General features: G+C 44.5%; 1 protein-coding gene across 9 annotated transcripts in view; it reads left to right on the top strand.

Annotated features, from left to right (window-relative positions):
• Nucleotides 1-17328, top strand: part of EHBP1 (EH domain binding protein 1) — a 226527-nt gene that overhangs the window by 24795 nt on the left and 184404 nt on the right. For all 9 annotated transcript variants that reach the window (XM_080389553.1, XM_080389552.1, XM_080389551.1 and 6 more), the window contains exon 3: nucleotides 7324-7381. In XM_080389553.1, the coding sequence (XP_080245679.1) occupies nucleotides 7324-7381 (58 nt within the window). The remainder of the gene's footprint in view (nucleotides 1-7323; nucleotides 7382-17328) is intronic.

The following is a 17328-nucleotide window of genomic DNA, read 5'->3' as shown; positions in this document are numbered from 1 at the left end:
GTCCTTGTCACTTGTTCTGAATAATGGATGAACTTGGGCTTTGTTTAATCCAGCTCATTCTGCAAACTTTGTTTGTGTTTGGTTTAAGAAAACCAAGTCATCAGCAGTACATACAACACATTCCATGCTCAGCCTCGCAAATAGATGCTGTGCCGATTCACTAGGTCTGACTGCACTTGTAAAATAGTCAGTGTCTCACTTTGTCCATTTTTTGTTTAAACCAAATAAAGCCAGACTAGAGCATCTTTTAAAAAGCAAAGCATAATCTTGAGATGTAAGCCTTGTAGAGGCCAGTCCATTTAGCTGCAGATACATTAAAAAAATCCTAAAACTCAGTTATCAGGAAAATCCTGGTCTTTTGATAGCTTGTGTAGTCTTGAAAAAAATATGTAGAGACCTCTGGTGGGAAGAAGTGAAGGAGGAGTATTCTGTGTTAAGCGTAGAAAGTGAAGATGCAGGAGTGGAGGGATCTCAGCTATGGTGTCCTCTTGCTGTGCCTGTTTTAGTGATTTCTCTTATTGAGATTTCTCCAGCCATGCTAAGACTACAGATGGCTGCAGTGATGGAAGAACAAGCTGTGCCTTATTTTAGGGGCTTGACGTGTATTCCGCAGTGAGTTAGGCTGGGAGACTGCTGTTTTGGTTCAGAGGCTGACATGGTAATGCTGTGAGATGGTGAAGTCCGTTTGCAGGCCTCACGCCGGAGTCTGCAGTCAAGTGGGAGCAGGCAGGCTAGGCCAGGAGAACGTCAGCCATTCTACCTTCGCTTGCTGCTGGATGAGTCTTGGCATCTTGTACAAATATATTGGATGATGTCTGGGTACGGAATGTTCTGAACTTCCATGGTGGAAGTTAAGGAGAGGTGGGGAAGAAAACCCCAAGCCCCTTCCTGAAAGGCAAAGCTTCAACTTATAATGTACTTCATCTTATAATTAGCTCAGATGGGTTTTAGCTGCCTGGTGTTTTACTTTCTTCTTAATGTTTCTGGCTCTTGCAGTCAGTGCTGTACCTTCACTCAGCAAGAGGGCTCATTTGGCAAAGGCATCAATACATGACATCATTCTTGCCAGCGTCTCCAGGCCTGTTTAAAGCATTGGTGGTGACTTGACTGCACTTCCCAGAGTTGTATGCAGCTGTGGAATTTCATTGATTGAGACCAGCAGGAAATTCTGAAGGAAAAAAAACGTAGTAGAAGGTTTGCAAAAGGCTGTTGCTTGATTAGTTTCTTGGCTAATGGTAATACATGGCATAGTGTAGGTCCCAGTGCAGAAGACTGCACTGCAAAGAGAGCTTTTCAAAGTAATTATCTGTAAAATGAGGAAGAGCAACATTAATCCCAAATTAACAGTGGTATGGAACTGATCACATGTATTTTTTTAAGAGACCATTAGAGAACCTTGATAGCATTCCAACAGTTGTGTAGAAAGCTGTGTGGTTGTGGGGAGGGAAGATTGGTTCCTAGTGAAAACCTTGCATATCATGAAAACCTTGCTTTATCATGCTGGTATGCACAATGCAGAGGGGACAAAAGATTATTTAAAAAAAAAATATTCTTAACGGAAGCACTTTGACATTAGTGCTCAAGTAATTATTTTTATCCTTCAATAGGTGCATCTGCATGCTATTGTGCTAACACTGCTGCTTCTCTTATTAATTATACTCTTTTAAGCTTGCTTCACAAAAGTAATCTAGCAGCCCATAATAATTAATGCAGTTAAAATCAAACACAGTAAGAATAAAACAAGCTTAACTGAAAAAAAAAAAAAAAAAGGGGGGGGGGGGGGGCGGGGCCCAGGGCAGACAGGGCTTGGAGGGAAAGGCAAAACCCAACACTTGGGCAATTGGATGCCACAACAGACATGCAGGCTGTAGTGCGCCCGGGTACATAAAAAAAGGTACCTTGTGCATGACAGGCATTTGAAGTATGTTCTTACATGTAACGATGCCTTGTTACAAACAAATAACTGTTAGACATTTTTGCTCCTTTCACCAAAAGGTTATTAGTAGTTGATCTTGCCACTGGCTTCAGTGGCCATACTTAAGTGCATTTGCAATTCTTTCCAATGACAGATTCTAAACATTCTAAACTTTTACAATGGTGTGGGTTTTTTTGGTTTTATTTTGTTTGGGGTTTTTTGTTATTAAATGATAAGTTTGGTGGAGAAATAGGTCCTGGTTAATGTTACCTGCTTCTGCTAAAAGGTTCACAAAACAGGAGCCAGCAGGAAACATACCTTTTTATGTCCTTCTTTCACAAATGATATTTGGAGAGTTCTGTAATCAAAATATTATGCCAAATATTTTCTGGAATGATCAAACCAAACCCCAGAAGACCTTAAATCTTATATAACCTGATTTTCAGCTGGTGAAATTTGCGGTTTATAAGGTGATGATCTGATGACATGGTGTTTTCCAATCTGTGGAATGTTTTTATTACTTAATTGTCAATATGGTAAAGTCTGGTTCCAGTATTTTATCTTATTTTTCTTAAAATCAGTTGTTTCAATGGGAGAATTGAAGATACCAGAATCATGGCTTCCATCTGACAGGAAAAGCAGGCATGGTTTTGAGTTTTAGATGTTTTATTAATCTGGGTTTTAAATCTCAATTTAGTTACATAGTATGTAGGGCAGCGATGAAGCTCTTTTTCTGAGCCACAGACTTTGAAATTATAATCTTCCCTGCTTCTTTGCTGATTAAGTTTCACTTGTAAATAATAAAATAAGTTTACTACTATAAGTTGCCCTTCTTCAGGAACGGTTTCTTGTGAACCACATAAAAATGAGTAAATAGCAAATACAAGTTTATGGTAGGCTTTATAAAATATGATCTTTTTTTTGGATCCAAGCTGGATCCTTTAGCACCTGCCACCAGGTCCCTGCCTTGTGTGGTGGCAGTGCCTGATGCCCCAGTGCTGATGGCTGCTTCGACTCCCCCTCCCTGGGGCTGCTGCTGCTTTGGCAGTGGGGTGAAATGCAAAGCACCACCAAGGGAATTGCGTTTGATTCCAGTACAGCATTAAATACTCCCGCTGAAGGGTTGGTGGTGTTGAATTGATTGAAGCAATTACTTAGCATGGAGATGTAGCTGTTCAGCTAAAACCCAATTACTTCCCCCACTTCAGCCCCATCTTTTTAGGGTTAGTGGTGTGTTATTCCTTACCTTAAACATACTGGTTTTGCTCAAAAAGTGACTATCTAAAAGCTGGTGGGTTTAAAGAAATGAGAAATGTTCGTGCAGCACAGGAAATTAATTTATTTTTTTTTATAGCTGACCATTTGTATTTGTTCAGGTTGCACCACTGTGGATTTTGTATTTGGATTGATCTCTTGAGTTTACTTAATAAGCTTATGAAGGATACTAAAGCTCGTCTTCAGCCTAATTCTTCAGGAGTTATTTTATTTGCTTTTATTGTTGGCTAATGAGCAGCCCAGGTTTATAATGTTGAAGGAGGGGAGAAGTCTGAAGTAAGAAATATTACTTAAATGCTTTAAATGAGCAAACTGCATGACATGAGTTTGCTCGTTTCCTAGCACTGAGGACAGAGATATTCACGAGTAACGCTGAATGCAAATTTCCTGATTAAAGTGTGAGCTGGGGCTTTTCTTCTAGGGGTATATGGGTATAAAAGAGCAATGAACAGATTATGGAAGAGAAGGTTGCTTGGCTTCATTTGTAAAACAAATGAAGATATTTGTTTTGTGGAGATATTTTAAAATTGTTTATTTGTGACTTTCTTGAAGAAAATCCCTTGGAAAAACTGCTGTTCTTTCTGGTTTGTTTCAGTTAAGCATGTGGTGTACTTCGTGGAGAAACTTTCCTTTCAGGATATTTTCTTCTCTTCCTTTCTCTCCCCATTCCATTTTGCTAAATGTTTCTGGCTTCATATTGTGATGACCACTTCCTTTTGTTTTGATGAAGTACCTCTGGCTGTGGATTTCTCTCATACTTGAAGCTGAAGGAGCAAAATATACTCCTATAACAAACACACTGGTGAAAGAGCCTAGGGGAGCAAGCGCTGCTCGTGCTCTCCCGTCAGCGTAGCTTTGTCTTCTCAGTCTGAATTGGGACTCCAGTTGGCTTTTTCATGTTAGTTTATTTCTTTATATTCCTGGCAGAGGGATTTCTTCAAAATTGGAAAATCAATCCAGGCTTGGTGGTAACTGTGTGTATATGTGATGCAGGCGCAGCTGCTGCTGGAGAACTGCACTGAAGCACCAGCACTGTGGCAACCTGTGGAAATCCAAGCAAGCAATGGTATAGTTTGAAATGTAATGAAATAGTACTATAAGTGTAAGGTCAATTACCAGTCTGGGAGGTGCAGATACCAGTATCACAGGAGATGACGCTTGTGTTTTACTGCTCATCTCTAATTTTGTTCTTTCTTTCCTGTCCAGACTTGGAGGGATTTCTTCATTGAGGCTTTTCAACCCTTGACGATTGTTTTATGCTACTCAGTTTTTCAGAATAATGGTCTTATGTCTACATATAGCTGCCTCTTCATGGTTTTTATTTTTCTTTTGGGTTTTTTTTTCAAGACATCTGGCATAGCTGCGGATCTCTTTTACAGTATCCTGTAATGAAAAAGTATCTGCTTTGCAGGAATGCAGGTGTAGATTCATTCCTACTTTGAGTTCACTCACTTTGGCACTGACACTGCCATTCCTCCTGTTCTCTCGCTTCGCTTTGCTGTCCTGTTTCTCTTGGCCTGTTTGTTTGCACGTGTGTGTAACTGTTCTTGAGCCATCTCCATCGGGGCTGGCCAGCTGGTTTAGATGTTGGCACCACGTGGAGCTGGGTGTGCTGCTTTGCTTTTCCAGCTTGTGGCATGTTTGCCCTCCCGGGGAGAAGATACAGTGCTGTTTAAGAAAAAAATCACTTCTGATGCCAAGATAAATAAGAAAAGATCCAAACAGATCTGGAGGGACAAAGTGGCATAGCCATTACCTGAGCTGGAGCTGCAGGAAAGGAACGGACCTCTGTAGGATCCTTCTCAGCCTCCCTGACTGGATCTCTGGGGACCTGAGTGCTCTTCTAATGAAAAATTGTGGAAACTTACTCTTAAAATCCATGTGCTGGAATTCAGCGTTTTCATGATTTACTAAGTATACCATGCAGAATGTCTTTTTGTCTCTTACATGTTTCTGATAGCTGGTGTTCGGGTACAGGTGAGCAGGCCAAGGGCACCGCCGCAGAGCGCTGGCCGCCCTGGAGAGCAGGCGGAGGGAGGAGAGATGCTGCCGGGCACTCTGACCCTGGGCACGGGGGATGATGGAGGGCTGATGGCCCTGTGGACTTGCGCTCTTCCCATTAACCTCTGCAGGCGTTGTCCTGCCTTTTCCTGCTGAAGCACCTATTTGTGTGACTCCTGGGATCCCACTCTCAGAGGGAGTTGTCTTCAGTGTAGCTGCTGGTACTGCAGGAATGCAGCTTTTTCTAGCTTTTTTCTTTCCTCTCCCTGCCTTTCCCTGCTTTGGACTTTTTTTTTGTGCTCAGAGGCAAGCTTAGGGTTGAATGAATCAAGGTTAAATTAAAGTTGGTTCACAGGCTAGTTTGTGAAATGAGAATAAGTCAGCTTTGAAGTGCAGAGTGAAATAACTGGAAATAAATGTTTATTGTAGGCCTGGGTTTGGATTGCTTTGCTTCAAGGAAATTACTTCTTGGGGGTGGTGTGTTTTTGGGGTGGTGCAAGCACAGCTCCCATCAAAGTGAAGGGGGGGGGTGGGGGGGACCAACAGACGGGACCCTGACTCACCTGGCACCAAGTGGGCACAGAGCCTTCCAGGCACAACGGGATGACTTCATTACCAAGCGAGATTTTGCAGGAGAAGCTGCAAGCAGAGCCAACCTGTGGTTTAGGTCACCTAAACAAGCCATAGGAGTGAATCTGCACAGTTTAAAATGCAGTAGATTAGTTCACTCTCAATTTATCCCAACCTGGAAATTAAGTGATATATTAAAGGAGCGAGGCGCAATACGGAGTAGCAAATAAAAGCTGTGTCCTCATTTCCTTCACAGGATCTGGCTTGTAACTGGTTTTTCAGGAGAGCTTTAGTTTCCTAAACTTTTAGTTTAGAACTTTAGTAGGTGGGGTTTAAATGTAAATTGTAGGTGACATATTAGTTTTATTGTAGCCTGCAGAAATGATGAATAGTTCAATGGGAAGGTATATAACATGGTGGTCAGCACTTCAGTGCTTAAAATGACTATTATAACACTTGGGTTTTGATTTGAAGAGTTAGTTACAAAGTAGGTAGTGTCCCTGTGATGAAATACTAGGATAGCAGTGTGAACACAGCTTTTTTTTTTTTTTTTTTTTTTAATTTGGGATATTTGCATATAAGTTTTGGGGTACATCTTTTAATAATGATGTGAGTGCATTGTATCTTGACTTTTTCTAAGTAACAACCAATTTCCCCACCCCCTTGATATTTTTTTAAACATGAAACAGGTTTTTCTCTTGGCTTTAGAAACACAAGGATTCTTACACCAGTGTCTCAAAAATCCGAGTAACAATTTTTTCCAGGTGGAGTCACAGGTTTAGTACTTTTAAGTGGAGAAGTGAACTCCATTGAAACTCATTTGTGGGTGGGTTTGCAGTCAGGCTTGTTGATGGAATTTGGGTCATCAGCCAGAAAACAAAGCCGGAACAGAGGGTCAGGAGTCTTCGGAAGAGGGGTCATGGGTCTGGAAGTGGGATCAGAAGTGTGGCCATACAATGGGAAGTGTATCATGGGAGAGGCAGGGAAGCCTGCAAGTTAGATCAATATCAAAAAAATGACTGTCCATTGTTGTCCAAGGAGATTTTGAGGGGCAATACAGGGCTTGATTCTCTTGTTGTTTGAGGTATTCAAGTAGAAAAAATAATCCTTTAGGAATGAAAAAGTGAAATTGCCTGTTTTCTTTGCTACTTAGCAGTACTCTTTCAATATGTCTGCATAGAATTTCAAACTAGAGCTTGTGCTGATGTTTATTTTGGGTACCAGATTGTTTCCAAGGTGGTTTTAAAGAGGATGGATCCTGCTCTCTACCCCATGGAAGAGTCTCTGCTCAGGTGTGCTGCTGGCTCTGGGGAGATGCCCACAGGCAAGGGCAGCAGGAGGCGAACGATGACATTAGTGTGCGGACTGGAGGACAGCCTTTTTCTATAAATACACATTGTTTTTCCTGTTAAATGACTGATGCTGAGAGTGGTTTTTAGATTGCTATTTTTAAGAGATAATGTATTCACTAAGGATGTCATTATGTATTGCAAGAGTTTTAACGTAAACTGTTTACATATTGATCTTGTTGTAAATTAAGCTTTCTTCCTTATCTTCAACAGGCAGCCAGATAAACTAGTGGTGGTTTGGACAAGAAGAAGCCGAAGAAAATCATCTAAGGTTAGTTGATGGCTTACTAAATCCCAACTTCAGTGACAAGCAGGGCCAGCTGTCTGCAGGCTTAGTTTCTTGCGTGTGGGGAGCAGCCAAATAAATGAGAAATACTGTAATTGATTTTATTTTCTTTTTTTATAAATCAGTTTATCCATAAAGTTCAGAAAGCTGCTGTTGATGTAAGTGCTAATTTATGGAAACATTTAACTCAGATTTTGGCTTTGGTTATTTGTTTAGCAGAACTGTGTCATCATCAGTTCAAATTCGGTAGCAATTAAGTGAGGCCTAATTAGAAAGGAGAATCTGTTTCACTACTAGAAGTGTATTAAACAATAAAAAAATAAAGTAATAAAGAATCTGACGTCCCTGCAATAGGAAGATGAAGTCTGATAAGATAAGAGGCTATTTCACAACTCAAAAATAGTACACATCAAAAAGAATAAAAACAGGCTCTTTCAGGCCAGTAGTGATCACTGAATTGAATTTTAACATTTAACTTCCACAAAGACTGTAAGGAGTCCTGTGAGTTTGCGTTTTATGGCTGATGACTTGGAGCTTCCCCTTCCTCAGGCTGCCAAGTGAAGTCTGTCCAGTATTTGGGCATTCATAACACTTGTCCTTCATGGGGTTGGGGTTTTTTGATGTGTAAAAGTTTGCAAGCAGAGTAACCCTCTCATGTGAGCTTCACCTTGGTTTTCTTCCTGCAGTAAGAAATCCGAAAGCCTTATGAGGTTACTGTCTCCTTCTTAAATGCTGCTCAGTTTGTCTGGACTGCTGGGTTTTAATGCCGTGACAGTCAGATGCGTTAGCCTCCGTGGAGCCTCCTTTGGGTCTGGGGTGAAGGGAGAGGCGAGACAGACTGGGTGTGTGGCTTGGTTTCCGTAGAAAATGAAGCTTGAAAAACCCCACGACACTCTTCATTTACACTGAGATTGAAATAAATGGCAAGCATTTCTAAACCTCTTCAGCGTCTCATATGGCAATGTCCTGTATGGTATGGTATTATTGGCTAATTAGAGTAAAATCTTTTGTCAATCCTAGCAGTCGGTTGTTGTTCAGGGAGATGGGGAGCCTAGTTCACGCGTACAGCAGGCAAGCAAAGGCCTTTGAGCACTGGTCACACTGCAGGATTTCTTTTGTTGCCTTGTGTCCTCTGGTGTAGGGCTGTCCTCCATCTGTACAAAATCTTGAGAAGGGCAACACGAATGAGCTGGGGAAGAGCAGTGTGCTAACTGCCGGGCAGGGTGCGGGGCAGGAGGCATGCTGGTCTCCTCCCTTCCCAGGAGCATCTCCCCTTGGAGAGAACTCAGTTGTTCTTGCTCATTCCCTCTCTCCACAGCTGTTGCCTCTTACCTTGGTCAGGCTTATGGCAAGTGGTCTTGTCCACAGGGGAGGTTTTGGAACTCAGTCTTTTAATAGTTCTTTAACACTTCAGTTATAGAGATGGTCTAAGCTCCTCTTTTTGGTGTATGCATGTAACTCAAAATACACTTCCAGGAAACTCTGGACAGTGAGGGGGGCATCCACACTAAGGAAATACCTTGAAATAATTATGTGTTGAAGAACTTAAATGTTTAGAAAATGTGATACACAGTTTCCTACCCTACTCAGGAGAGACTTTTTTGGATTTTTTTTCTGGTACTCCTCTTTTTCTGACTGTCATGCATATTTGCTGTATTTTGTCTTTTAATGTGAGGTCTAGGATGCTCTAAGTTATTTTATCTAAAGACTGGGTACTGGCTGAAAGTGACTGTGCAACCAAATGGCTGCTCCAGTGTGTGTATCCTAAACTCTGCTTTAGGATATCAAAACCCAGAGGTGTTACCTGGTGAGTAAACAAGAGTGTGAACTTTGTCTGGCACCTTTTCCAAGATTACTGGTCCTGTTCCATGTTTGTACTCTTCAGCAAAGCCAGTCGGACTATTCCTCTTTCAGTGAAGGATGAACTAGCTCAAGCTACCTTGAATTTATAGCATGGTGTACATCTAGACAGCAACTGCTGATGTATGGTGTCTATTGCGGCTTCTTCCATGATAACTTTTCCATTTTAGTTTCATTTAATTTCTGTAGAACACAGAGAGAAAAGATAATATAGAACAGTCAATTCAATACTTACACAAGCATTGTAGCCCTGAAAAGCTTGGTGGAAAGCAAGGTATTTGTCCATGACTGACTGCTTTGTTGAGATTCAGAGTATGTCCAGAAGCAGAAGCCCTAACAGAAGTCCAGCAGGGCTTTGTGAAGTGATGGGTTTCTGCCCGTGGTGTTACAGGCATGGTGCCGTAGGCTCCATTGGCCACATTGCATTGAGGTGAGCGGATTTCCTGATTCTAGCTCAGCATTTTGGGCTTGAAGGTTTTTTCAGCTGGACCATCAAGTTCCAGGATATGTCCTGCAGTGAGTGTCTTCTCTTTTGGTCACCAGGCAGTAGAAACAACTCTTAGATAAACTGGCAGATTTACCTGAGACTCAGAAATGTGTTCCACTCATTCATTCATTCATACTTGGTAAGATCCCACAAAGGTACTTTGAAAGGGGCTGAGTGGCCCTGAGGCCTGGGCAGAGGATAGTTAATTTTTAAGCTTAGGTAGTTGATGTGATTTGAGCTGTTCGGGTCTAAGACTGTAGATCAATAAATGTTCTTGATCTCTTAGTCATCCTGCCAGTAAAATACTTTATTCAACATATTTGTTTCATCTAATTGCTTTCTTGGAAGCAAGTCAAATGAGTATTTCCTCTTATTTTATTTTTGACAGACACTGGGCTCAGTGAGTACAAAGCATTAATAATTGTCTATGTTTTTCAGCTTCTTTGAGAAGGTGGAGGAGAGGTATGAGGTCTTACTGTAAAAATGTTGTAAAGACTTATTTGGAGGTTATGATTTCTGAACTTTTCAGATAGTTAGGGATAATGAGGGGCATGCCCAACAGATAGTTCAGATTCACAGGAACGTTGCGGTTGGAAGAGATCACTGGAGGCCATCTGGTCCAACCCCTCCATTTAAGCAGGGCCACCTAGAGGTGATTGCCTGGGGCTCTGTCTGGACAGCTTTTTGAGTATCTTTACGGTGGGAAACTCCACAGCCTCTCAAGACAGCCTGTGCCGGTGCTCGGTCACCCTCACGCTGAAAAAGTGTTTCCTGATATTCAGAGGGAGCCTGCTCTTTCACTTTGTGTTTATGGCCTCTTGTCTGGGCACCACTGAGAAGACCCTGGCTCTGTCTTCTTTGCACCCTCCCTTCAGGTATTCCTATGCATCAGTAAGATCCCCCTTCCCCAGAGCCTTCTCTTCTTCAGGCCAGACAGTCCCAGCTCTCTCAGCATTTCCTCCTAGTGAGAGATGATCCAGTTCCTTAAACATTTTCATGGCCCTTTGCTGGGCTCTCTCCACCAACTCCATGTCTCTCTTGTACTGGGAAGGTGCAAGAGGTATGTTAACCAAAAATGTGGTGCAACTTGGAAGATGTATGATGGTGCTACAGATGTATAATGGGACTAGCCTCCTTAACCGATCTAATCTTAAGATGCTTTTGAGCTGAAAGCAGAGTTCTTGATGTCCTTCGAAGCCACAAAAATAAGGGCTTTCTGTGATTCTGAAATGCCTTCTGGCCCGCGTGTTTTCTTTCCATGTAAAGTGCAGTGGTCCCTCAATTAGAAGAAATAATGGGAGACACCATGTGCAGGAGTCTGAATATTTTAGTTGTTACTGTGGGAAACATAGAATAGGGACTGTAAGCATGTTAAACTATAGTAAGTTTTACAGTGTTGTAAATGAAAAGCAATAACCACTTAGAGCATTTAAATGGCAGTCTGGTGGATGGACACAGGGCCATAAATGTATACAGCAGCTGCTGACCTTAATGCAGATTGAAAATACTTGCAGCTGTATTCTGGGATCCCCCCTCTCTGGGCAAGTCTGATAGCAATGCTTTTCAAGAGGCCTGTCAAGACAAGCTGGCTCTGTATGGTTGGGCATCTTCATTGTGTGCAAGGAGTTTACATTTACAGTGAAAGGTGATTTGCAGTCCTGCTGTATTTGACAGAATTACTGAGCAATCCTAGAACCAAAATGAACTTGGGGAGGCTTATCTGCTGATGCAGATGTTGTCTGTCTTCAAAATATGGGAGGTGGAACTTGCCACAACTCCTCAAGCCTCAGTTAGATGGTGGTTATCAACGTCCGTGGTTTACAGAGGATGGAGCTTGTAGCAGTGGACTTGCTCTGTGGTACCCTGTCACACTGGCACGTTGCCCGCAGGTTTTCAGGCCCTGGGCTTTTGGTTTTGCCTTTTTTTGTTTGTTTGTTTTTGAGTGGGGGAGGAATGTCTTTGTTCTAGTGTAGAACAAGGGAAAAATGTGTTGTAAATATGTTTACCTTCATTTCACTGAGATGCTTTCACATTTCCAGGCTTTGAACTAAGAAATTTAAATCTGAAAAAAGATGTTGCCGTGATGTCAAGGAGGTACTCACTATCCCTGTGAACACACACAGGCTGATGGTTGAATCATAAACCTCTGAAGAATCGAATTTGCACTTGCTTCTGAAAGCCTTACAGAATTATTCTTCAAAGATCCTTTTTGTATCAAAGCTGAAAGAAGGTGCCTTGCTGTGATTTCAGCACTTCTGCTGCAGGTTTATCAAAACCTGTTTAAACACGGTGGAGAAGGAATAATGTTGGGAACATTGAAAGGACTTGGAAAATAAGAGCAAAGCCAAGAGAAGCAGAGAGACAGGTAGTGAAAAGGATCCCTTGTCCACAACAGCAGTCTGTCCAGCCTTTTTTCAAGGATATGTCATCAATAAAGCAGCAGCTGGGTCACCTGTTCTGCTGTCCTTGGCAGAACTTGTCCTTGTTGCCTTTTCTGGCTACTCCATTGCCTAGCCAGCCCTGCCTGTCGTTACCAGCTTCTCCCCTGACCAGAGTCACAAAGGTGTGTTGTGACTCTGACACCCGATGACTGCCTGGGGCCAGTGGAGTTCAGTTATGGCACTCCTGGGGCTTTTGGGTTTGGGGGTACAGTAACAAAATCATACTGGGCTGCAAATGTAAGCAGTCAAAATTAGGACGAGTCATTCTGGTGGCTGGTGCATACCATTTCAGGCATATGACAGAGTCTTTAATAAGGCAATTTCAAATTGTTTTCCTGCAGCATTGCAGCCTTGTTAGGGAGAACAGGAGGACTGAGTGGTGAGCGAAACTGCTTAATCAATAAAGAAGTTGGAGAGTGTTTATTAAAAAAAGGTATAGGACATGAACAGAAAAGACTGCGTCGCTATTATGTGGTGAAGGGTTGCCTTGGGGAGGTCAGTTTTGTCCCATCCTTATCTACAAAATTCCTGACTGAGGCTAGATAGAGTATTAAAGCTAGATCTGATGTATCTTTCGATTCTGTGGGTGTCTGGAGCACGGGGACTGACTTGCAGCAGTGTTGAGCAGCTATCATTACAGTTAAAGTGAAAAAATTCTGCTTTGGAAGACAAAACAAAAGGTTGTTGCTGATTTAAGCAGACCGTGCCAAATTAGTGGAAACTGTCTATTCTTTCGTTGCTTGTAAATTGGGGGCTGGAATACCCTTCATATTTTCAAGGGATCCCCTGAAGTTAAATTTTGGTGACATTCTGAGGTGCAGTGATGGATGTCCCAGAAAACCGTGAGAAAAACAACTCTGCATTCAATTATCTTTTTTTTGTGTATGTGTGAATAAGACCAGTAGATAAGGCCAGAAACTGTTTCATGAGAAAGGGGAAGAGAGGCTCTTTATCTGAGCATCATCTGTTGATGCTGTGGACAATGAAGAAGGCAAGGTTTGGTGAAAGAAGTAGCATGAATCATGCATTTAAAGAATATGTCACAAATGTGTATGTGTGAAATCAAGCTTGAGCAGTGCTAGAAAATCAGCTTGCTAGTGAAGATGAGTTTTTTTGCTCATTTTCCAAGCTTAGCAGTCTTTCTGTTGCTTTTTAGCAGTAGTACATGGATGCATAATTACAATTGTAACATATGTGCATGCTGTTGAATTGAAGACATTTATGGGAAGACCTGTGGGAATCTGCTAGTTTCCTCACCTACTCGCAAGGGTCACTGACAGCAGTGGGTTGAATGAAGGCTGCCTGGTGTTTCCAGGGCTTTGAACTTCCTTCTTTGGCATGTGATGGGCTTTTTGGATTGCATCCCAGGGTGAGCGTGCGACAGGAACGTTGTTCTGGTGCCCAGCCTCTTTGACTGGAGGGCCAAGCACAGTGGAAGCTGTAGTCTGGAGTATGGTCTTTAATTTGGCTCCTCCCTTTGTGATACTGAGCTACGGTGCAGAAGAAGCAGCCATCCACAAAGTGCCAGTTGAGGTTTCCTTTGGTGTGGGGGATCAGCAGCTTTTCCCAGTCCATTCCTTTTCCGGCTGGATCATACTGGCCTCTGGCTATCCCCAGATGGTGTATGGCTTTGGTGGGGCTCCCACACAAAGCAAATCGGAGCAATGCTCGGTCTTCACAAGCCATGTTGCTGGCATGGAGGCACCAAATGAAGGATGTGGCTGCTGAATGTCAGCTCCTCCCCGGAGTTAGGAGGTTTAGGTTTTTTTTCCTCTTCCTGTCTGGGTGTTCTGCCTGGATACTGCTGAAGAAGAGGGATTATCCTTATGAGCTGAGCTGCCATAAGCACTGTTGGAGCCAGTCGAGCTCCTGCTTGGCGCTTGTGCCCTGAACAGCCTGTCACAGAGACAAGTAGCAGAGCTGGTCTGATCATAGGCAGTTGGCAAAAATTTTATCAGGAAAGGAAAAGCAGTAGCTCACTGACTCACAAGAAAGTCACTTCTGAGGCTGCAGGTGAGAAGTAATGGTAGGTCTGTTCTGACTTTGCTTTTAAGAAACAGTATTGAGGGCTTAGCTATAGGAACATATTTTTGATTCATAAATATAAACTGTTCCATAATTTGCAGCAGGCTTAAAATATTATGGTCAGCTCTAGGATCTTACAGGAAAGTAACTTGTAATTATCCTGCACAACAGGATGAGACGAGGCATAGTGAGGAAGGGAGAAAGCAGATGGGTAACATAAAGCATCTGGAAGGGTTTGAAATAATGTGGTATTTTGGTTTTGAAGGGTCAGGAAAGAGATTTTTTGTAGCGACAAGGAAAAGTGTGAGCAGCAGTAAGCAGAGTTGGTCATGATAGCAATGGCATATGTGCCAGGTCATGAAAATCCCCTACATACAGGGGCTGAGGAAGTGACTTTCATAATGTACTCTAGTTAATTGATTTGCCTGCATCTGCCTTATCTTCTTCATGATGAAGTGATGGACAGCTGGTGGTGGCATTTATTAAGTCCATATTTGAAACCAAAGTTCCTGATTTGGGGCTGTATTCAACTTTATCTTCTTTTATTCAGATTTAAAAGATTGTTCTGTTTGTGTTCTATAATCTAGATAGCTGAGCAGTGACTGTAAGGGAAGGTTTATATTCAGTCTCTCATGTTTTGTTGTTTGGTGTGTCCTGTTTGCCCCTGGAATTGGCTAGAAGATTCTAGTGTGGATTTGGTAAGGTGTTTTGGTTTTGCTACCTCCCCCTCCTCCCTTTGAGAGGATGACACTGGATTTATAAATGTTTATACACTTTCTTATATTACAGAGAATTGACAGTAACTGTTTTTTGGACTGGAGGAGATTACTTGAAAAATAACAATATTTATAAAATTACCTGGTTTGTTCCAAGCTTTGCAGAAATGTGTTTGTATTTTGGAGTTCAAGTTTGCCTGCAGAGTGGGGGGTAGTTTTGTATGGTCAAGGTCAGCCCCTGGTGGGTAATTGTAAGTAAAAGTGGTGTACAAGAGGCATCCCTGGGGTGAGCTAGTCTCATCTTTTTTTGTTCAATCAATGTATTGCCATATGTTGAACTAGATGGAGCTGCTTTATAGTCTTCTGTAATGTTTCATCATTTGGTACAGGATTTTCAACAGTGCCAAGAAAAAAAATATTCTGATTAAGCCCACACGTAAAAGTAAGCCCTCTGTGGAGAGCAAGACTTGAATTTGTCTAGCCTGTGCATGAGGTGAGAGAGGTGTGTGAGAATCTCATTTCACACAGCCAAACAGTGGACACTTAGTGGAGAGACTGTACCTTGTTGATTGCTTAATGTTGAGAATTTGCACAAACATCAGAGCGAATTACTGACTATTGAAGGCTGCTTGACAACAGATTCAGTATTTTCAGGCATTTCACTAATTTTTAATACAGTTTGTAAGACCTTTGGTGTGATGTATCTGTATTATCATAAAGAATCACTTAGGTTGAAAAAGACCTTTAGGATCATAGTCCAAGTGTTCGCCCAGCACTGCCAAGGCCACCACTAACCCATGTCCCCAAGCACCGCATCTATGCACTTTTTAAACACCCCCGGGATGGCGACTCAACCGCCTCCCTGTGCAGCCCGTTCCAGAGCTTGACCACCCTTCCAGTCAGGAAACTTTTCCTGATATCCAACCTAAACCTCCCCCGGTGCAACTGGAGGCCGGTTCCCCTCATCCCTAGTGCCTGTTGCCCGGGAGAAGAGCCCGACCCCCCTGCCTACAGCCCCCTGTCAGGCAGCTGTAGGGAGCGGGAAGGTCCCGCTGAGCCCCCTCCTCTCCGGGCTGAGCCCCCTCCTCTCCGGGCTGAGCCCCCTCCTCTCCGGGCTGAGCCCCCTCCTCTCCAGAATAAACCCCCCCCGCCGCCACCCCCCAGCCCCTTCCCCAGCCCCTGCCCGGCTCTGGCCACGCTCCAGCCCCTCCACGTCCCCCTGGCCGTGAGGGGCCCAGAGCTGAGCCCAGGGTTCGAGGGGCGGCCGCACCAGCGCCGAGCGCAGGGGACGGGCACTGCCCCGGCCCCGCTGGCCACGCTGTTCCGGGTCCCAGCCGGGATGTGTTGGCCTTCTGGCCACCCGGGCACACGGCCGGCCGTCAGCCAGCCCCCCCAGGCCCTTTCCCCCGGGCAGCTCCCCAGCCCCCTGCCCCCAGCCCGCAGCGCTGCCTGGGGCCGCTGTGAGCCCAGGGCAGGACCCGGCCCTTCTCCTGGCTGAACCTCGTACAAGTGGCCTCGGCCCACGGGCCCAGCCTGCCCAGCCCCCCCCGCAGAGCCCCCTGCCCTCCAGCGGATCAACGCTCCCCCCAGCTTGGTGGGGCCTGCACACGTGCGGGGGGCACACTCGATCCCCTGGCCCGGCTCAGCGACAGACGTTGCAGAGGACGGGCCCCAGCCCGGAGCCCTGGGGACACCCCGTGAGCCCGGCGCCAGCGGGAGGTGACTCCGTTCCCCACCGCGCTCTGGGCCCGGCCGCCCAGCCAGCTTTGAACCCAGCGCAGAGCACCCCCGGCCCGGCCACGGGCAGCACCGCGGTGTCTCCAGCAGATGCCGTGGGAGACGGGCCAAAGGCTTTGCTGCGCTCCAGGCAGACACCAGCCACTGCCTTTCCCTCAGCCACTCGGCAGGTCACCGTGTCCTGGCAGGAGATCGGGTTCCTCGGGCAGGACCTGCCATTCACAAACCCGCGCTGGCTGGGCCTTACCCCCCGGCTGCCCTGCACATGCCGCGTGATGGACGTGGGACCATCTGCTCCACCAGCTTCCCTGGCACCCAGCTCAGGCTGACAGGCCTGTAGTTCCCCGGCTCCTCCTTCCAGCCCTTCCTGTAGATGGGCGTCCCACTGGCTGCCCCCCAGTCTGCTGGGACCTCCCCAGTTAGCCAGGGCTGCTGGTAAATGATGGAGAGTGGCTTGGTGAGCTCCTCCGCCAGCTCCCTCAGTGCCCTCGGTGAATCCCGTCTGGCCCCATAGACCTGTGCGTGTCCAAGTGGGGCAGCAGATCATTAACTGTATGGAGCATTGAACACTTGATTTATCGGGCCCTGTAAGTTGCTGATTTGGATCTATTTTAAAAGATTTTTCCCTTCTCATTGGAACCAGAGGCCAAAACTGCAGAGGTATCA

Source organism: Falco punctatus (genome assembly GCF_963210335.1).
Source record: "Falco punctatus genome assembly, chromosome: 5".
In the NCBI taxonomy this organism is placed as follows: Eukaryota; Metazoa; Chordata; class Aves; order Falconiformes; family Falconidae; genus Falco; species Falco punctatus.
This window is presented reverse-complemented; position numbering and strand designations above follow the sequence as displayed.